This window comes from Ylistrum balloti, unplaced genomic scaffold, assembly GCF_031769215.1.
Source record: "Ylistrum balloti isolate Yb309-2 unplaced genomic scaffold, AGI_CSIRO_Ybal_v1 Utg370294, whole genome shotgun sequence".
Classification (NCBI taxonomy): domain Eukaryota; kingdom Metazoa; phylum Mollusca; class Bivalvia; order Pectinida; family Pectinidae; genus Ylistrum; species Ylistrum balloti.
In genome coordinates, this window is record NW_026782222.1 from 662,359 (window position 1) to 679,253 (window position 16,895).

The 16,895-nt window shown below is 37.7% G+C and overlaps 1 protein-coding gene across 1 annotated transcript; it reads left to right on the plus strand.

The window, feature by feature from the left end:
* Positions 1-2: 2 nt before the first annotated feature.
* LOC132553077 (acylphosphatase-1-like) lies at positions 3-16,197 on the plus strand. The gene is made up of 4 exons (XM_060217286.1): positions 3-60; positions 4,736-4,752; positions 11,559-11,668; positions 15,841-16,197. The coding sequence occupies exons 1-4, from the start codon at positions 3-5 to the stop codon at positions 15,953-15,955; spliced, it is 300 nt and encodes a 99-aa protein (XP_060073269.1). The 3' UTR covers positions 15,956-16,197.
* Positions 16,198-16,895: the final 698 nt, after the last annotated feature.

The following is a 16,895-nucleotide window of genomic DNA, read 5'->3' on the forward strand; positions in this document are numbered from 1 at the left end:
AGATGGCTACTGGTGGAGTGCTGCTCTCCGTAGAATTTGAGGTTATCGGCAAAGTACAAGGTGAGACAGACTTTGTGATTTGCATGACTGGTAGTTGTTTGATACATTGTTATAATTACATGTTAGATTGGGGGAGAGATACACTGATAAAAAGTGCAACTCGTGTTACGTAGGCCCACATTACTTCTGAACAGTAAGGTTCTAGGCCTATTTAAGTTTACATCAGAAAAAGAACTTGTCACATTTATTGTGATGATCGTCGGTGCGTCGAGAATCACTCTGTAATCAGGTATCAGACGTTTTGTACGTTAAATAATTACTATTATAGTATCACTTTTTATTTACTGTTCATGTATGAAACGCCAGATCCCTTTCTTGTATATTTCTGGGATGTCGTGTTTGTTGCTGATTGTTTGAATTCACCTTAAACTCTATCGCAATAGACAATTAACACTCTGCCATGTCTGTTCCTGATCATTCTCTTATGTCTACATTTTTACTTCACACTCAGATGGTTTTTTAAGTTCATACAAGATACCAATTTCATTTCATTTTTTTTCTCTTGACAAACAAATCGTTTTGCTACTGATTTTAATATATTATTAGTACAATGTAACAGGAAAAGAAAGACATTCCTGCCAAGCACTTTGATAGGAATGGAACTTGGATCTGCAGCATGATAGTCCATGACTCCATCAGCAGAGTGACAAGAGACAGTATTAAGACAGCTATTGCCTATGTTTTTCTTTCTCAGTCTCTGTCCGTGATTCTAAATACCACAACTTGAAAGATGCCATTGCTATAGATCACAGAAAAAATTATCATTCCTGCAGAATACTTTTACAGGTATCAAAGTTATATGCCTCTGGTGTGATTACATACAGCTCTACCAGCTGAGCCAAAAAAAAACATTCTGTTATCCAAATAATAGAGACTGTATTTAACATTATATGCAAGACACTCTTACTACACAATTTAGTGAAAAATACACAACCGTTACAAAACAAATATAAGGTCATTATTAGTTCTGTCTTATCATTCTACTAAATAAGAAAATTGTTAGAAAATTTATTGATAAAGAACCTTTTTATAATGTGACTGAAAATGAAGGAGATTGAGATGTTTCTTTGGAGATATGAACCTGGGTTGTTTATGTCTTTGGGGTCAAAAATTTAGTGAAGGATGGAAGAATGTCAAAATTGAGAGTTCAAGTCACCTTATTAGCCTGAATTTGTGGGAATTTCCCTTTTAGTTTGAACCCCAGCAGTGACAGGGTGATTTTCATTACTCCTTCCTATTACAACTTTGTGAAAGAAATGCAGAAAAATAGACATTTCTGCTGATTGCTGTGACAGGAATTGAAACTGGGTCTCTAGCAAGGTAGTCTATTGCAATACCAAATGAGCCAAAGAAGCATGCTCCATCAACTGAATGACAGAGACCGTATTCAACACTATTTGCAAGACACACCAACCTGAAGCTTTTGCAATTGAATACTTTCCTTTTTTAGTCTTGAACTTTCATATACTACAACCAATTGGATTTGTTTGGGTGCCAATTCAATGTGAAAGAACTGAAAAATGCACATTCCTCTTGGGTTCCTCGACAGAAATCAATCTCAGCCAGTCTCTAATGTAATAACCCATAGCACTACCAACTGAGCCAAAAAAGTTTTAATTCTCCAACAGCTTAGAAACAGGGTGACCATAGTTAACTCTCTTCACAGTATTATTACCTGCTGAAGTGAAATTTGATTACTAACTTTCTGCATTATCCTTTTCAACAATTGTAAACTTGCATTCAATTTTTTACCCCGAAAATTGAAAATTGAGGAGTTGCAGATGTTGTACCCGGTATATCAAAGTCAATGATCGTTTGAAAACATATAGACCAGCTGACCTTTGCTTATTATTTCATGTTAGAGGTCATCAAATTGGTAATTCCTGTAGGCTTATTCAGATCTTTATGAAATCAGGTGCAGAAAACAATTTGAAATGAGAGATCTGATTTTAACTACCCAGTAGATATAGTGTATTCCTATACAGCATTTTTTTTATTCAGCATTTGTTTTTGAAGAGTTATTGCCCTTTGTATGTATTTCTATTCACATTTTATGAACATTCCCATTAAAACAGGACAGGCGTCATCACCAAGGCTTATAACACTGTCTACTTCTGTAACTTACGTATTTAGAAAAAAGTAAATTTTGATTCTCTTGATTTGATGGAACAAAATCACTATTACTGGTAATTTTTTATACTTAATAAATCTGATATTCTTTCATGTCTCATGATGGATATTGTATTGTAAATTGTTGTTTGCTGATGTAAGGACTATTAAACTGTTCAACATTTCTGATGACTTTCTCAAACATGGTTATTGTATTGTCAATTAAATCTACTGTCAAAGTCAAAGGTGTTTCTAACTTCTTACTGTTTTTTATTAAAAAATCTTTTTCTATCTAGATTTTGGATGAGTTTTTCAAGCATGGAGATTGGTATAAATTGGTACCAATTCATTGTTTAAAACAGTTACATAAAATATGTAGGTATAATCTCCAATTTGTTTCCTTGTTTTCATGGCAACCATCTCAATTTAATAATTTAATTAGTGTTTCATTACAATCTTTTTCTGTTACATAATTTGGATGAAGATATTTTCCTACCTTTCAGGGAATTAATGAAAAAAAAGTTTGATTACACCATAGAATGATTTACTGTTTGTCAGAAATAAACATTTGAATCAATGATAGAAAATCAATATTTTCGTCTATGTCAAGAAATGAGTATTTCCATCTAACCTAAATCTTTATCAGTGCCTGTAGAATTTTTCTGATAATTCTACACGGGATTAAACACAGACAACTGAAACTGAATTTATACAAGTGATATGTGTATACGTAAAGTAAATAAACATATAAGGATTCACCATAAGTTACACAAATCTGTAATGTTGGAGAACGTTACATGATTTTTCTATACGGAATTCTTTCCTCTACACTTAAGTCCTCACAAAAGTAGATCAATATATCATGTGGATGGTTAAGATCAGGACGATCCTGTTCACTACCACAATCTAAGGAATGACTGGGCCACACTTGCAATTTAATTGACAAATGTCTTGAGATGATGATAGCATGTATGCAACAGGAAAAAAATACACACTGCTGAAAGATTTCTAAAAAATTTCATTTCCCTTTTTTTTCCTGTCCAATTAGATGTCTGGTATCTCAAAGAAGCACCAGAGGGACGAGAAAAAGCATCACACTACAATGTGATGACTGAATAATCTGTCGCCCACGCTGCAATAAACATTACTGCGCTGTTGTAAAGTAACAAATAAGTGTGTGAATTAGGAAGGTTCACTGTCAATAAGAGTAGGAGGATAACATTAAATATCTACTCCAGGGTTTTATATGTATAACCTCATTAATTCAGAAATACATGAATCTTTTGAAATAAGCAATGTATTTACTGTTGGTATCATAATTTTGAGCTGACATAAAATTCCTTATATACCTTCAGTCACCAGTATTACAACAATATACTGACAGCTACCATGATATCACTGGACCACACATCAATATATCTACATGGTAGTGTCACCTGTCTTAATAGACCACCATTAAGGACTACATGTCAGTACATCTACATTGTACAGTGTCACCTGTCTAAATAGACCACCACTCAGGACCACACATCAGTATATCTACATTGTACAGTGTTACCTGTCTAAATAGACCACCACTCAGGACCACATATCAATATATCTACATGGTAGTGTCACCTGTCTTAATAGACCACCATTAAGGACTACATGTCAGTACATCTGCATTGTACAGCGTCACCTGTCTAAATAGACCACCACTCAGGACCACACATCAGTATATCTATATTGTAGTGTCACCTGTCTAAATAGACCATCACTCAGGACCACATATCAATATATCTACATTGTACAGTGTCACCTGTCTAAATAGACCATCACTCAGGACCACACATCAGTATATCTACAATGTACAATGTTTATGTTTAAATAAACCACCACTGCTTTGCACATGGAAAGTCTCATATTTGTCTGGATGAGTATATCTTGGTGACATTTGACATAAACCAACCTAGTTAAGGCTGAAAGAAATTATTTTTGGTTGAATTTATCACATCATAAACAGCCAGGCATTTTGAGACTGGCCTTCGTGTAGTAGCTGGTGGTTACCTCAATGAACAACATATGGAAGGCCTGTTGCATGTCATCCAAAGCAAATGGGGTAAAATGTCTTGCCAAAGGACACAACCATGACAGCACAGACCAGTCCATTTCTCAGCTACCTGTGAAACATGAACATAAGATTAGAGAGCATATAACCACACAACCTCCACCTACACAGAAGGTTATGTGGCCAGCAAAAGGACTGAGCTATCACAGCCTCTTCGGAATAAAGATATCCTGATGTGATTGGCAAATGGTATCATGTAATACCTTAAAAAGGAAGGCAAGAATTATGATGTAACCCTCTAAGGATACTTACTGTTTTTTTTTATGTTATTATTCGCTAAATATGTATGTAACAAGTCTGTATAAGTTTAGTTTCTGTATGATCTCAACAATCATTGTATGTGTTACAATCAATATACAAATTATTGAGAAAAGCACAGCTTTAAATCTATGTTTCAATTCTTTGTTCTGTTATATTTACACACAATGAAATTATCTTCATTTATTGTTTATATTTCAGGTGTTTTCTTTCGCAAGGTAAGTTTTTTGTTCATTCTTTCTTATCATTTTTTATTATATAATTAATTAATTAATTAATTAATTAATTTAATTATAATTTTTTTTTATATCTGATATGTAACTTTCAGACCAGAAACTAATAAGTCATTGTTATATAATGTCAGCTTAACTGGAAGAACTACATGTATAACATGACTTGAAATTGTATATTGACATTTGAAAATAAACAATATGATAAATTATTCAATTTCATTCTGATCAAAAAAATATTGATTACTGGTATTTATTTGACCTTTGACCTGTGACCTTTGGTCACCTATATATTGACAGTAAGCAAAGTGGTGTAGAAATGTGAGGTACCAACATCATGATGTAAATGTCTGGGAGTCTAGATATGATGAAAACACATGCCTGAAAATGGACGGAAATAAGGCATTCCAAGACAAATGGAATGACACACACACACAAATCCATCTTCATTTCATATCAATATTAAGCCCTTTAACCATGAAATGAGTTCCATCTTGACTATTGTGTTCCCAGATGTCTGTTGAGTAATTGAGTTAGTTTTTCTAGAATCCTGTAAGGCGATGTTGTGCTTAGTGCAGTCCTCATATCAATGACATTACCTCTAATAGGCTCACAGTATGACGTCAGAGTGTAATCTTTTACATATCCCAAAGGTCTTCAGCTGCAAATGTCACCAATTTTTTGCAAGCAGAGCATTCTCTTAATGAACTACAAACATTTTAGAATGTGAAGGCATTTGAAAAAAAAATGCAGGATGATACTGCACAATGCATGACAGTGGGAAAGTTCAGTTCCCAATTATTGCTTTGTAATAAAGCCATCGGTATGGAAACATTGTATTGCTATTCATCAGTGATGAGTTAACCTAGACAAGGTGCCCAAGGATAAATTAGACAGGGTAATGAGTATAAACCAGACAGTGTATTCCAGTATAAACTAGACAGGGTATCCCAGTATCAACTAAACAGGGTACCCCAGTATAAACTAGACAGGGTATTTCTGTATAAACTAGACAGGATATCCCAGTATAAACAAGACAGGGTACCCAGGATGAAATAGACAGCTGTATCCCAGTATAAACTAGACAGGATATCCCAGCATAAACTAGACAGGGTATTCCAGTATAAACTAGACAGGGTATCCCAGTATAAACTAGACAGGGTATCCCAGTATCAACTAGACAGGGTATCCCAGTATAAACTAGACAGTATCCCAGTATAAACTAGACAGGATATCCCAGTATAAACTAGACAGTGTATCCCAGTATAAACTAGACAGGGTATCCCAATATAAACTAGACTGGGTATCCAAGTATAAAATAGACAGGGTATCCCAGTATCAACTAGACAGGGTATCCCAGTATAAACTAGACAGTATCCCAGTATCAACTAGACAGGGTATCCCAATATAAACTAGACTGGGTATCCAAGTATAAAATAGACAGGGTATCCCAGTATAAACTAGACAGGATATCCCAGTATAAACTAGACAGGGTATCCCAGTATAAACTAGACAGGATATCCCAGTATAAACTAGACAGGTTAACCCAGTATAAACTAGACAGTATCCCTGTATAAACTAGTCCTGGTATCCCTGTATAAACTAGACAGGATATCCCAGTATAAACTAGACAGGGTATCCCAGTATAAACTAGACAGTATCCCAGTATAAACTAGACAGGGTATCCCAGTATAAACTAGACAGTGTATCCCAGTATAAACTAGACAGGGTATCCCAGTATAAACTAGACAGGGTATCCCAGTATAAACTAGACAGGGTATCCCAGTATCAACTAGACAGGGTATCCCAGTTTGAACTAGACAGGGTATCCCAGTATAAACTAGACATTATCCCAGTATCGACTAGACAGGGTATCCCAATATAAACTAGACTGGGTATCCAAGTATAAAATAGACAGGGTATCCCAGTATAAACTAGACAGGGTAAACCAAACAGGGCATCCCAGTATAAACTCCCAGACAGACAGTATCCCAGTATAAACTAGACAGGGTATAACCCAGTATAAAATAGACAGTATCCCAGTATAAAATAGACAGGGTATCCAAGTATAAACTAGACAGGATATCCCAGTATAAACTAGACAGGGTATCCCAGTATAAACTAGACAGTATCCCAGTATGAACCAGACAGGGTATCCCAGTGTAAACTAGACAGGGTATCCCAGTGTAAACTAGACAGGGTATCCCAGTATCAACTAGACAGGGTATCCCAGTATAAAATAAACAGGGTATCCCAGTATAAACTAGACAGGGTATCCCAGTATCAACTAGACAGGGTATCCCAGTATAAACTAGACAGGGTATCCCAGTATCCCAGGATAAACTAGACATGGTATCCCAGTATAAACTAGAAAGGGTATCCCAGTGTAAACTAGACAGGGTATCCCAGTATCAACTAGACAGGGTATCCCAGTATAAACTAGACAGGGTATCCCAGTATCAACTAGACAGGTTAACCCAGTATAAACTAGACAGTATCCCAGGATAAACTAGACATGGTATCCCAGTATAAACTAGAAAGGGTATCCCAGTGTAAACTAGACAGGGTATCCTAATATAAACTAAACAGGGTATCCCAGTATCAACTAGACAGGGCATCCCAGTATCAACTAGACAAGGTATCCCAGTATAAACTAGACAGTATCCCAGGATAAACTAGACATGGTATCCCAGTATGAACCAGACAGGGTATCCCAGTGTAAACTAGACAGGGTATCCCAGTATCAACTAGACAGTATCCCAGTATCAACTAGACAGGGTATCCCAGGATAAACTAGACATGGTATCCCAGTATAAACTAGACAGGGTATCCCAGTATCAACTAGACAGGGTATCCCAGTATAAACTAAACAGGGCATCCCAGTATCAACTAGACAGGGTATCCCAGTATAAACTAGACAGTATCCCAGTATAAACTAGACAGTATCCCAGGATAAACTAGACATGGTATCCCAGTATAAACTAGACAGGGTATCCCAGTGTAAACTAAACAGGGTATCCTAATATCAACTAAACAGGGTATCCCAGTATCAACTAGACAGGGCATCCCAGTATCAACTAGACAAGGTATCCCAGTATAAACTAGACAGTATCCCAGGATAAACTAGATATGGTATCCCAGTATGAACTAGACAGGGTATCCCAGTGTAAACTAGACATGGTATCCCAGTGTAAACTAGACAGGGTATCCCAGTATAAACTAAACAGGGCATCCCAGTATCAACTAGACAGGGTATCCCAGTATAAACTAGACAGTATCCCAGGATAAACTAGACATGGTATCCCAGTATGAACTAGACAGGGTATCCCAGTGTAAACTAGACAGGGTATCCCAGTATAAACAAGACAGGGTACCCCAGTATCAACTAAACAGGGCATCCCAGTATAAACAAGACAGTATCCCGGTATCAACTAGACAGGGTATCCAAATATAAACTAGACATGGTATCCCAGTATAAACTAGAAAGGGTATCCCAGTGTAAACTAGACAGCTGTATCCCAGTATAAACTAGACAGTATCCCAGTATAAACTAGACAGGATATCCCAGTATAAACTAGACAGTGTATCCCAGTATAAACTAGACAGGGTATCCCAGTATAAACTAGACAGGGTATCCCAGTATAAACTAAACAGGGTATCCCAGTATAAACTAAACAGGGCATCCCAGTATCAACTAGACAGGGTATCCCAGTATAAACTAGACAGTATCCCAGGATAAACTAGACATGGTATCCCAGTATAAACTAGACAGGGTATCCCAGTGTAAACTAGACAGTATCCCAGGATAAACTAGACATGGTATCCCAGTATAAACTAGACAGGGTATCCCAGTGTAAACTAAACAGGGTATCCCAGTATAAACTAGACAGGGTATCCCAGTATAAACTAGATGGTATCCCAGGATAAACTAGACATGGTATCCCAGTATAAACTAGACAGGGTATCCCAGTGTAAACTAGACAGTATCCCAGTATAAAATAAACAGGTTATCCCAGTATAAACTAGACAGGGTATCCCAGTATAAACTAGACAGGGTATCCCAGTATAAACTAGACAGGATATCCCAGTATAAACTAGACAGGTTAACCCAGTATAAACTAGACAGTATCCCAGGATAAACTAGACATGGTATCCCAGTATAAACTAGAAAGGGTATCCCAGTGTAAACTAGACAGGGTATCCCAGTATCAACTAGACAGGGTATCCCAGTATAAACTAGACAGTATCCCAGGATAAACTAGACAGGGTATCCCAGTATAAACTAGACAGTATCCCAGTATAAACTAGACATGTATCCCAGTATCTAGACAGGGTATCCCAGTATAAACTAGACAGGATATCTCAGTATAAACTAGACAGTGTATCCCAGTATAAACTAGACAGGGTATCCCAGTATAAACTAGACAGGGTATCCCAGTATAAACTAGACAGGGTATCCCAGTATAAACTAGACAGGGTATCCCAGTATAAATTAGAAAGGGTATCCCAGTATAAACTAGACAGGGTATCCCAGTAAACTAGACAGGGTATCCCAGTATAAACTAGACAGGGTATCCCAGTATAAACTAGACAGGTATATCCCAGGGTATCCCAGTAAACTAGACAGGGTATCCCAGTATAAAACTAGTATAAACTAGACAGGGTATCCCAGTATACTAGACAACTAGACAGGGTATCCCAGTATAAACTAGACAGGGTATCCCAGTATAAACTAGACAGGGTATCCCAGTATAAACTAGACAGGGTATCCCAGTATAAACTAGACAGGGTATCCCAGTATAAACTAGACAGGGTATCCCAGTATAAACTAGACAGGGTATCCCAGTATAAACTAGACAGGGTATCCCAGTATAAACTAGACAGGGTATCCCAGTATAAACTAGACAGGGTATCCCAGTATAAACTAGACAGGGTATCCCAGTATAAACTAGACAGGGTATCCCAGTATACAACTAGACAGGGTATCCCAGGGTATCCCAGTGTAAACTAGACAGGGTATCCCAGTATAAACTAGACAGTATCCCAGTATAAACTAGACAGGGTATCCCAGTATAAACTAGACAGTGTATCCCAGTATAAACTAGACAGGGTATCCCAGTATAAAATAAACAGGGTATCCCAGTATAAACTAGACAGGGTATCCCAGTATCAACTAGACAGGGTATCCCAGTATAAACTAGACAGTATCCCAGTATAAACTAGACATGGTATCCCAGTATAAACTAGAAAGGGTATCCCAGTATAAACTAGACAGGGTATCCCAGTATAAACTAAACAGACAGGGCATCCCAGTATCAACTAGACAGGGTATCCCAGTATAAACTAGACAGTATCCCAGGATAAACTAGACATGGTATCCCAGTATAAACTAGACAGGGTATCCCAGTGTAAACTAGACAGGGTATCCTAATATAAACTAAACAGGGTATCCTAGTATCAACTAGACAGGGCATCCCAGTATCAACTAGACAAGGTATCCCTAGACAGTATCCCAGGATAAACTAGACATGGTATCCCAGTATAAACTAGACAGGGTATCCCAGTATAAACTAGACAGGGTATCCCAGTATAAACTAAACAGGGCATCCCAGTATCAACTAGACAGGGTATCCCAGTATAAACTAGACAGTATCCCAGGATAAACTAGACATGGTATCCCAGTATCCCAGTATAAACTAAACTAGACAGGGTATCCCAGTATAAACTAAACAGGACATCCCAGTATCAACTAGACAGGGTATCCCAGTATACACTAGACAGTATCCCAGTATCAACTAGACAGGGTATCCAAATATAAACTAGACATGGTATCCCAGTATAAACTAGAAAGGGTATCCCAGTATAAACAAGACAGGGTACCCCAGTATCAACTAAACAGGTCATCCCAGTATAAACTAGACAGGGTATCCCAGTATAAACAAGACAGGGTACCCCAGTATCAACTAAACAGGTCATCCCAGTATAAACTAGACAGGATATCCAAGTATAAACTAGACAGGGTATCCCAGTATAAACTAGACAGTATCCCAGGATAAACTAGACATGGTATCCTAGTATAAACTAGACAGGGTATCCCAGTGTAAACTAGACAGGGTATCCCTTGATAAACAAGGCCTCCCAGGATAATTTGCACAGGACTCTCCAGGATAGAAAAAAACAGTAATAGCAAGCTTAGATTTTAAACACTTCAGGTTGGGAAATTTTTGAAATGATGTAATTGATACATGTATTTAATGATCATAAAGGTATCCTTTGACAAATGAATACAAGTTTATTATTGGTGATGGTGAATTGCTGTTTAGATCAATTTCAAGGAGCTGATACTAGTATATATTTCATAGCATTTATGCATTTACTGTCAACTTTTCCTGAACACGACCTTGTCAAAAATTTTCAGCAACCAGAAAACCTAGTTAGAAATTTATTGGTACATGTATGTACAAGCTTACAAGATAATATTTTGCTGATGGCTTAATCAAATGATTTCTTTCTTAATTATGTCTGCTGATTTTGAGTAAAATATTGTAGACTTGGTAATAATATTTAAAACAGGGAGTGTTTGTTTCACTGTCCTCATTAACTACAACTTTACTGGATGTGTCAGCTTAGATGTTCAATAAATTTTCAGCAATCATCCAGAATTCTTCAGAGAAGAGAAATATTGTTCTCTGTTAATTTCTGTGATCATGTTGCAGAATGTTACAGTCACAGTTTTACTTAAATTGTGCATATTATGTTATATAGTTCAAATCCGGTGTCAACCTTTGTTTCAGTACACACAGAAGAATGCGACAAAGCGGGGACTTGTAGGCTTTGTTCAAAATACGCATCGTGGCTCGGTTGAGGGCAAAATGCAAGGCCCAGAGAAGGAGCTCAAGGACATGTGAGTGTTCAAGATTATAGAGTTAAAAATACAATCATGCTGGCAGTGTTTTCAGGAAAAATCAGTTCTTTGTAAAGTTAAGTGTTTGTAATGAATTATAGGATGTTTAAATATTGTTATAAACGGTCTTTAATTTTTAAAGAGAAAGACTGAAAAAGGTCATAAAAACATGAAACAAACAATTAAAATTTGTAAATCCAAGACTGTGTGTTAACTTGATAAAACCAGAAATAAAAGACTTTAGTAATTTTCAAGAAATAATTGTACATATATTGTATGTCTCGGTTAATATTGTGAAAGTAGGCCAAATAGGTATCACATTCTATTGATTTACAGATAACTTCATGTCAGAATCCCAATTGTGTTTTGTCACTTGTCAACTCCAGTGATTTCTCAGCAATTCAATTAATTATTATGTAAGAAAACAGTTGTGAGAAGTCTCACTTTGTCTGAGGCCTCCAGACATGACTGGAATGGAGCAATACAAAAAATAACAAACACAAGGGGCTTAAGAGGGGGCCTTGAGAAGGTATAAAATGCTTAGATCACATATGTCATGTAAGAATGGGGACATTAATGATTGTAATCCAATAGATACATACAAAATACCAATTGACTGCAGAAGAAGGGTGGTCCTCAAACACATGTTTCATAGACAGGTGTATGAGAGGTTGTCTTCAGTACACATTACATATACAGGTGTAGGAGAGACGTGGTCCCCCAATATACATTACATATAAAGGTGTAGGAGAGAGGTGGTCCCCCACTATACATTACATATAAAGGTGTAGGAGAGAGGTGGTCCCCCAATATACATTACATATAAAGGTGTAGGAGAGAGGTGGTCCCCCAATATACATTACATATAAAGGTGTAGGAGAGAGCTGGTCCCCTAATATACATTACATATAAAGGTGTAGGAGAGAGGTGGTCCCCCAATACACATTACATATAAAGGTGTAGGAGAGAGGTGGTCCCCCAGTACACATTACATATAAAGGTGTAGGAGAGAGGTGGTCCCCCACTATACATTACATATAAAGGTGTAGGAGAGAGGTGGTCCCCCAATATACATTACATATAAAGGTGTAGGAGAGAGGTGGTCCCCCAATATACATTACATATAAAGGTGTAGGAGAGAGCTGGTCCCCTAATATACATTACATATAAAGGTGTAGGAGAGAGGTGGTCCCCCAATACACATTACATATAAAGGTGTAGGAGAGAGGTGGTCCCCCAGTACACATTACATATAAAGGTGTAGGAGAGAGGTGGTCCCCCACTATACATTACATATAAAGGTGTAGGAGAGAGGTGGTCCCCCAATACACATTACATATAAAGGTGTAGGAGAGACGTGGTCCCCCAATATACATTACATATAAAGGTGTAGGAGAGAGGTGGTCCCCCAATATACATTACATATAAAGGTGTAGGAGAGAGGTGGTCCCCCAATATACATTACATATAAAGATGTAGGAGAGAGCTGGTCCCCCAATATACATTACATATAAAAGTGTAGGAGAGAGGTGGTCCCCCAATATACATTACATATAAAGGTGTAGGAGAGAGCTGGTCCCCCAATATAAATTATATAGAAAGGTGTAGGAGAGAGGTGGTCCCTCAATATACATTACATAGAAAGGTGTAGAAGAGAGATGGTCCCCCAGTACACATTACATATAAAAGTGTAGGAGAGAGGTGGTCCCCCAATATACATTACATATAAAGGTGTAGGAGAGAGCTGGTCCCCCAATATAAATTATATAGAAAGGTGTAGGAGAGAGGTGGTCCCTCAATATACATTACATAGAAAGGTGTAGGAGAGAGGTGGTCCCCCAATATACATTACATATAAAGGTGTAGGAGAGAGGTGGTCCCCCAATATACATTACATATAAAGGTGTAGGAGAGAGCTGGTCCCCCAGTATACATTACATATAAAGGTGTAGGAGAGAGCTGGTCCCCCAGTATACATTACATATAAAGGTGTAGGAGAGAGGTGGTCCCCCAATATACATTACATAGAAAGGTGTAGGAGAGATGGTCCCCCAGTATACATTACATATAAAGGTGTAGGAGAGAGGTGGTCCCCCAATATACATTACATAGAAAGGTGTAGGTGAGAGCTGGTCCCCCAATATACATTACATATAAAGGTGTAGGAGAGGAGGTCCCCCAATATACATTACATATAAAGGTGTAGGAGAGAGCTGGTCCCCCAGTATACATTACATATAAAGGTGTAGGAGAGAGCTGGTCCCCCAATATACATTACATATAAAGGTGTAGGAGAGACGTGGTCCCCCAATATACATTACATATAAAGGTGTAGGAGAGGTGGTTCCCCAATATACATTACATAGAAAGGTGTAGGAGAGGTGGTCCCCCAATATACATTACATATAAAGGTGTAGGAGAGAGCTGGTCCCCCAGTATACATTACATATAAAGGTGTAGGTGAGAGGTGGTCCCCCAATATACATTACATATAAAGGTGTAGGAGAGCTGGTCCCCCAATATACATTACATATAAAGGTGTAGGAGAGAGGTGGTCCCCCAATATACATTACATATAAAGGTGTAGGAGAGAGGTGGTCCCCCAATATACATTACATATAAAGGTGTAGGAGAGAGCTGGTCCCCTAATATACATTACATATAAAGGTGTAGGAGAGAGGTGGTCCCCCAATACACATTACATATAAAGGTGTAGGAGAGAGGTGGTCCCCCAGTACACATTACATATAAAGGTGTAGGAGAGAGGTGGTCCCCCACTATACATTACATATAAAGGTGTAGGAGAGAGGTGGTCCCCCAATACACATTACATATAAAGGTGTAGGAGAGACGTGGTCCCCCAATATACATTACATATAAAGGTGTAGGAGAGAGGTGGTCCCCCAGTATACATTACATATAAAGGTGTAGGAGAGAGGTGGTCCCCTAATATACATTACATATAAAGGTGTAGGTGAGAGGTGGTCCCCCAGTATAATTACATATAAAGGTGTAGGAGAGAGGTGGTCCCCCAATATACATTACATAGAAAGGTGTAGGTAAGAGCTGGTCCCCCAATATACATTACATATAAAGGTGTAGGAGAGGTGGTCCCCCAATATACATTACATATAAAGGTGTAGGAGAGAGCTGGTCCCCCAGTATACATTACATATAAAGGTGTAGGAGAGAGGTGGTCCCCCAATATACATTACATATAAAGGTGTAGGAGAGAGCTGGTCCCCCAATATACATTACATATAAAGGTGTAGGAGAGCTGGTCCCCCAATATACATTACATATAAAGGTGTAGGAGAGAGCTGGTCCCCCAATATACATTACATAGAAAGGTGTAGGTGAGAGGTGGTCCCCCAGTATACATTACATATAAAGGTGTAGGAGAGGTGGTCCCCCAATATACATTACATATAAAGGTGTAGGAGAGAGCTGGTCCCCCAATATACATTACATAGAAAGGTGTAGGTGAGAGGTGGTCCCCCAGTATACATTACATATAAAGGTGTAGGAGAGAGGTGGTCCCCCAGTATACATTACATATAAAGGTGTAGGAGAGGTGGTCCCCTAATATACATTACATATAAAGGTGTAGGAGAGAGCTGGTCCCCCAATATACATTACATATAAAGGTGTAGGAGAGAGGTGGTCCCCCAATATACATTACATATAAAGGTGTAGGAGAGGTGGTCCCCCAATATACATTACATATAAAGGTGTAGGAGAGAGTTGGTCCCCCAATATACATTACATATAAAGGTGTAGTAAGGTGCTGTTTCACAATACTTGTAACATTGAAAGGTTAAGGAAAGGGGTGGTCCCCAAGTGCATACAGTATAGAAAGGCATTGGAAATGGTCCCTCATTATACATTACACTGAATGTTGTAGGGTAAAAGTGATCACCCAATACGCATTACAAAGCATAAAGGAGATGTGTGGCCTTCCAATATATGTAATGTAAATGGTGTGGTAGAGGGGTAGGCTCACTGTACACTTGCACAGAAAGGTTCAGGGAAAGGCCCCAAATACATATAACATAGCAAGGTTTTATAGAGGGAAGAAGGATGAAGGCAGAGAGATATGACATTTTAGGAACTGTGTGATGCTGAGCACAGCCCTTGTTGTGAATTTACAATGGATGTTTTACCTTTTGCAGGAAAAGATGGCTGAAGAAAACAGGAAGTCCTCAGTCAAGAATTGATAGATGCATTTTCAAAGATGAACAAACGATAACACAGAAGCAATATAAAAGTTTCGAAATCATTAAGTAGACATGATTTTGGACATCATAATTTACGTGGTGGATTATTATTGAGATCAAACATACCAGACTGCAGATTGTTGAGTTGGCTTACAACATAGATACTCTGAAAAGTGTTCAAGATACTATCATATAATGGTGTTAACCAATGTCTCTTGTTACAAAGGACTTTTGACCAGCCGGTGATAACATGATGTTGTAAAAGTAGGGAAGTATATATGTTGAAGCAATATTAGATCTGTATCTATTTTATCCCTGTATGATTTATGTTACTTTGTGAAATAAATTATTCTTCATTCAATATCTGTTTATCTGTGTGTCTTTTAATCTACGTGTGTTACCCAAACAAACTTTTTTTTTCTTTTCTTAATTAGATATGTAAGAGGGACCTTGCCTGTCCAATATGTATGTGTTTACTTCAGCTTTAATTCAACATTACTGCCTGCTAGGTCATTTCCCAACGAAATATGTAAAAGGACAAATAGGAAGGTACATAAATTTTTGAGAAAGATCCATCAAGTACTTCTCTGGAGAAACAGAAATTATATTTTCATAATTTTTTTAAATTACCCATGACAGTTTGATTTTTTCCTGTGAGTTTCAAAATTCAACATTGCATAACCAGGAACGAAAGAAAACCTGTATATGTTCACAGGTATTATCCTCCCTCCCTCTCTCTCTCTCTCTCTCTCTCTCTCTCCATTTCCACACAAGATACCATTTACTCTAAAGTGCGTTATATCAATTTGTTCGAAACTGATCTATAGTGACTTTCTTCCACCGTCCGCGAACTTCATTTGTGTCAGCCGAAAACAAACACCTGTCATGATCGTCAATGTCTCGAGGTTATTTCCAACATGTCAAGTTAAACCAATCTAAATAGACACACCTTGACATTCATACTCAGGAGTCCTAGATCATACATCATATCAGGGACGTATAATACACGT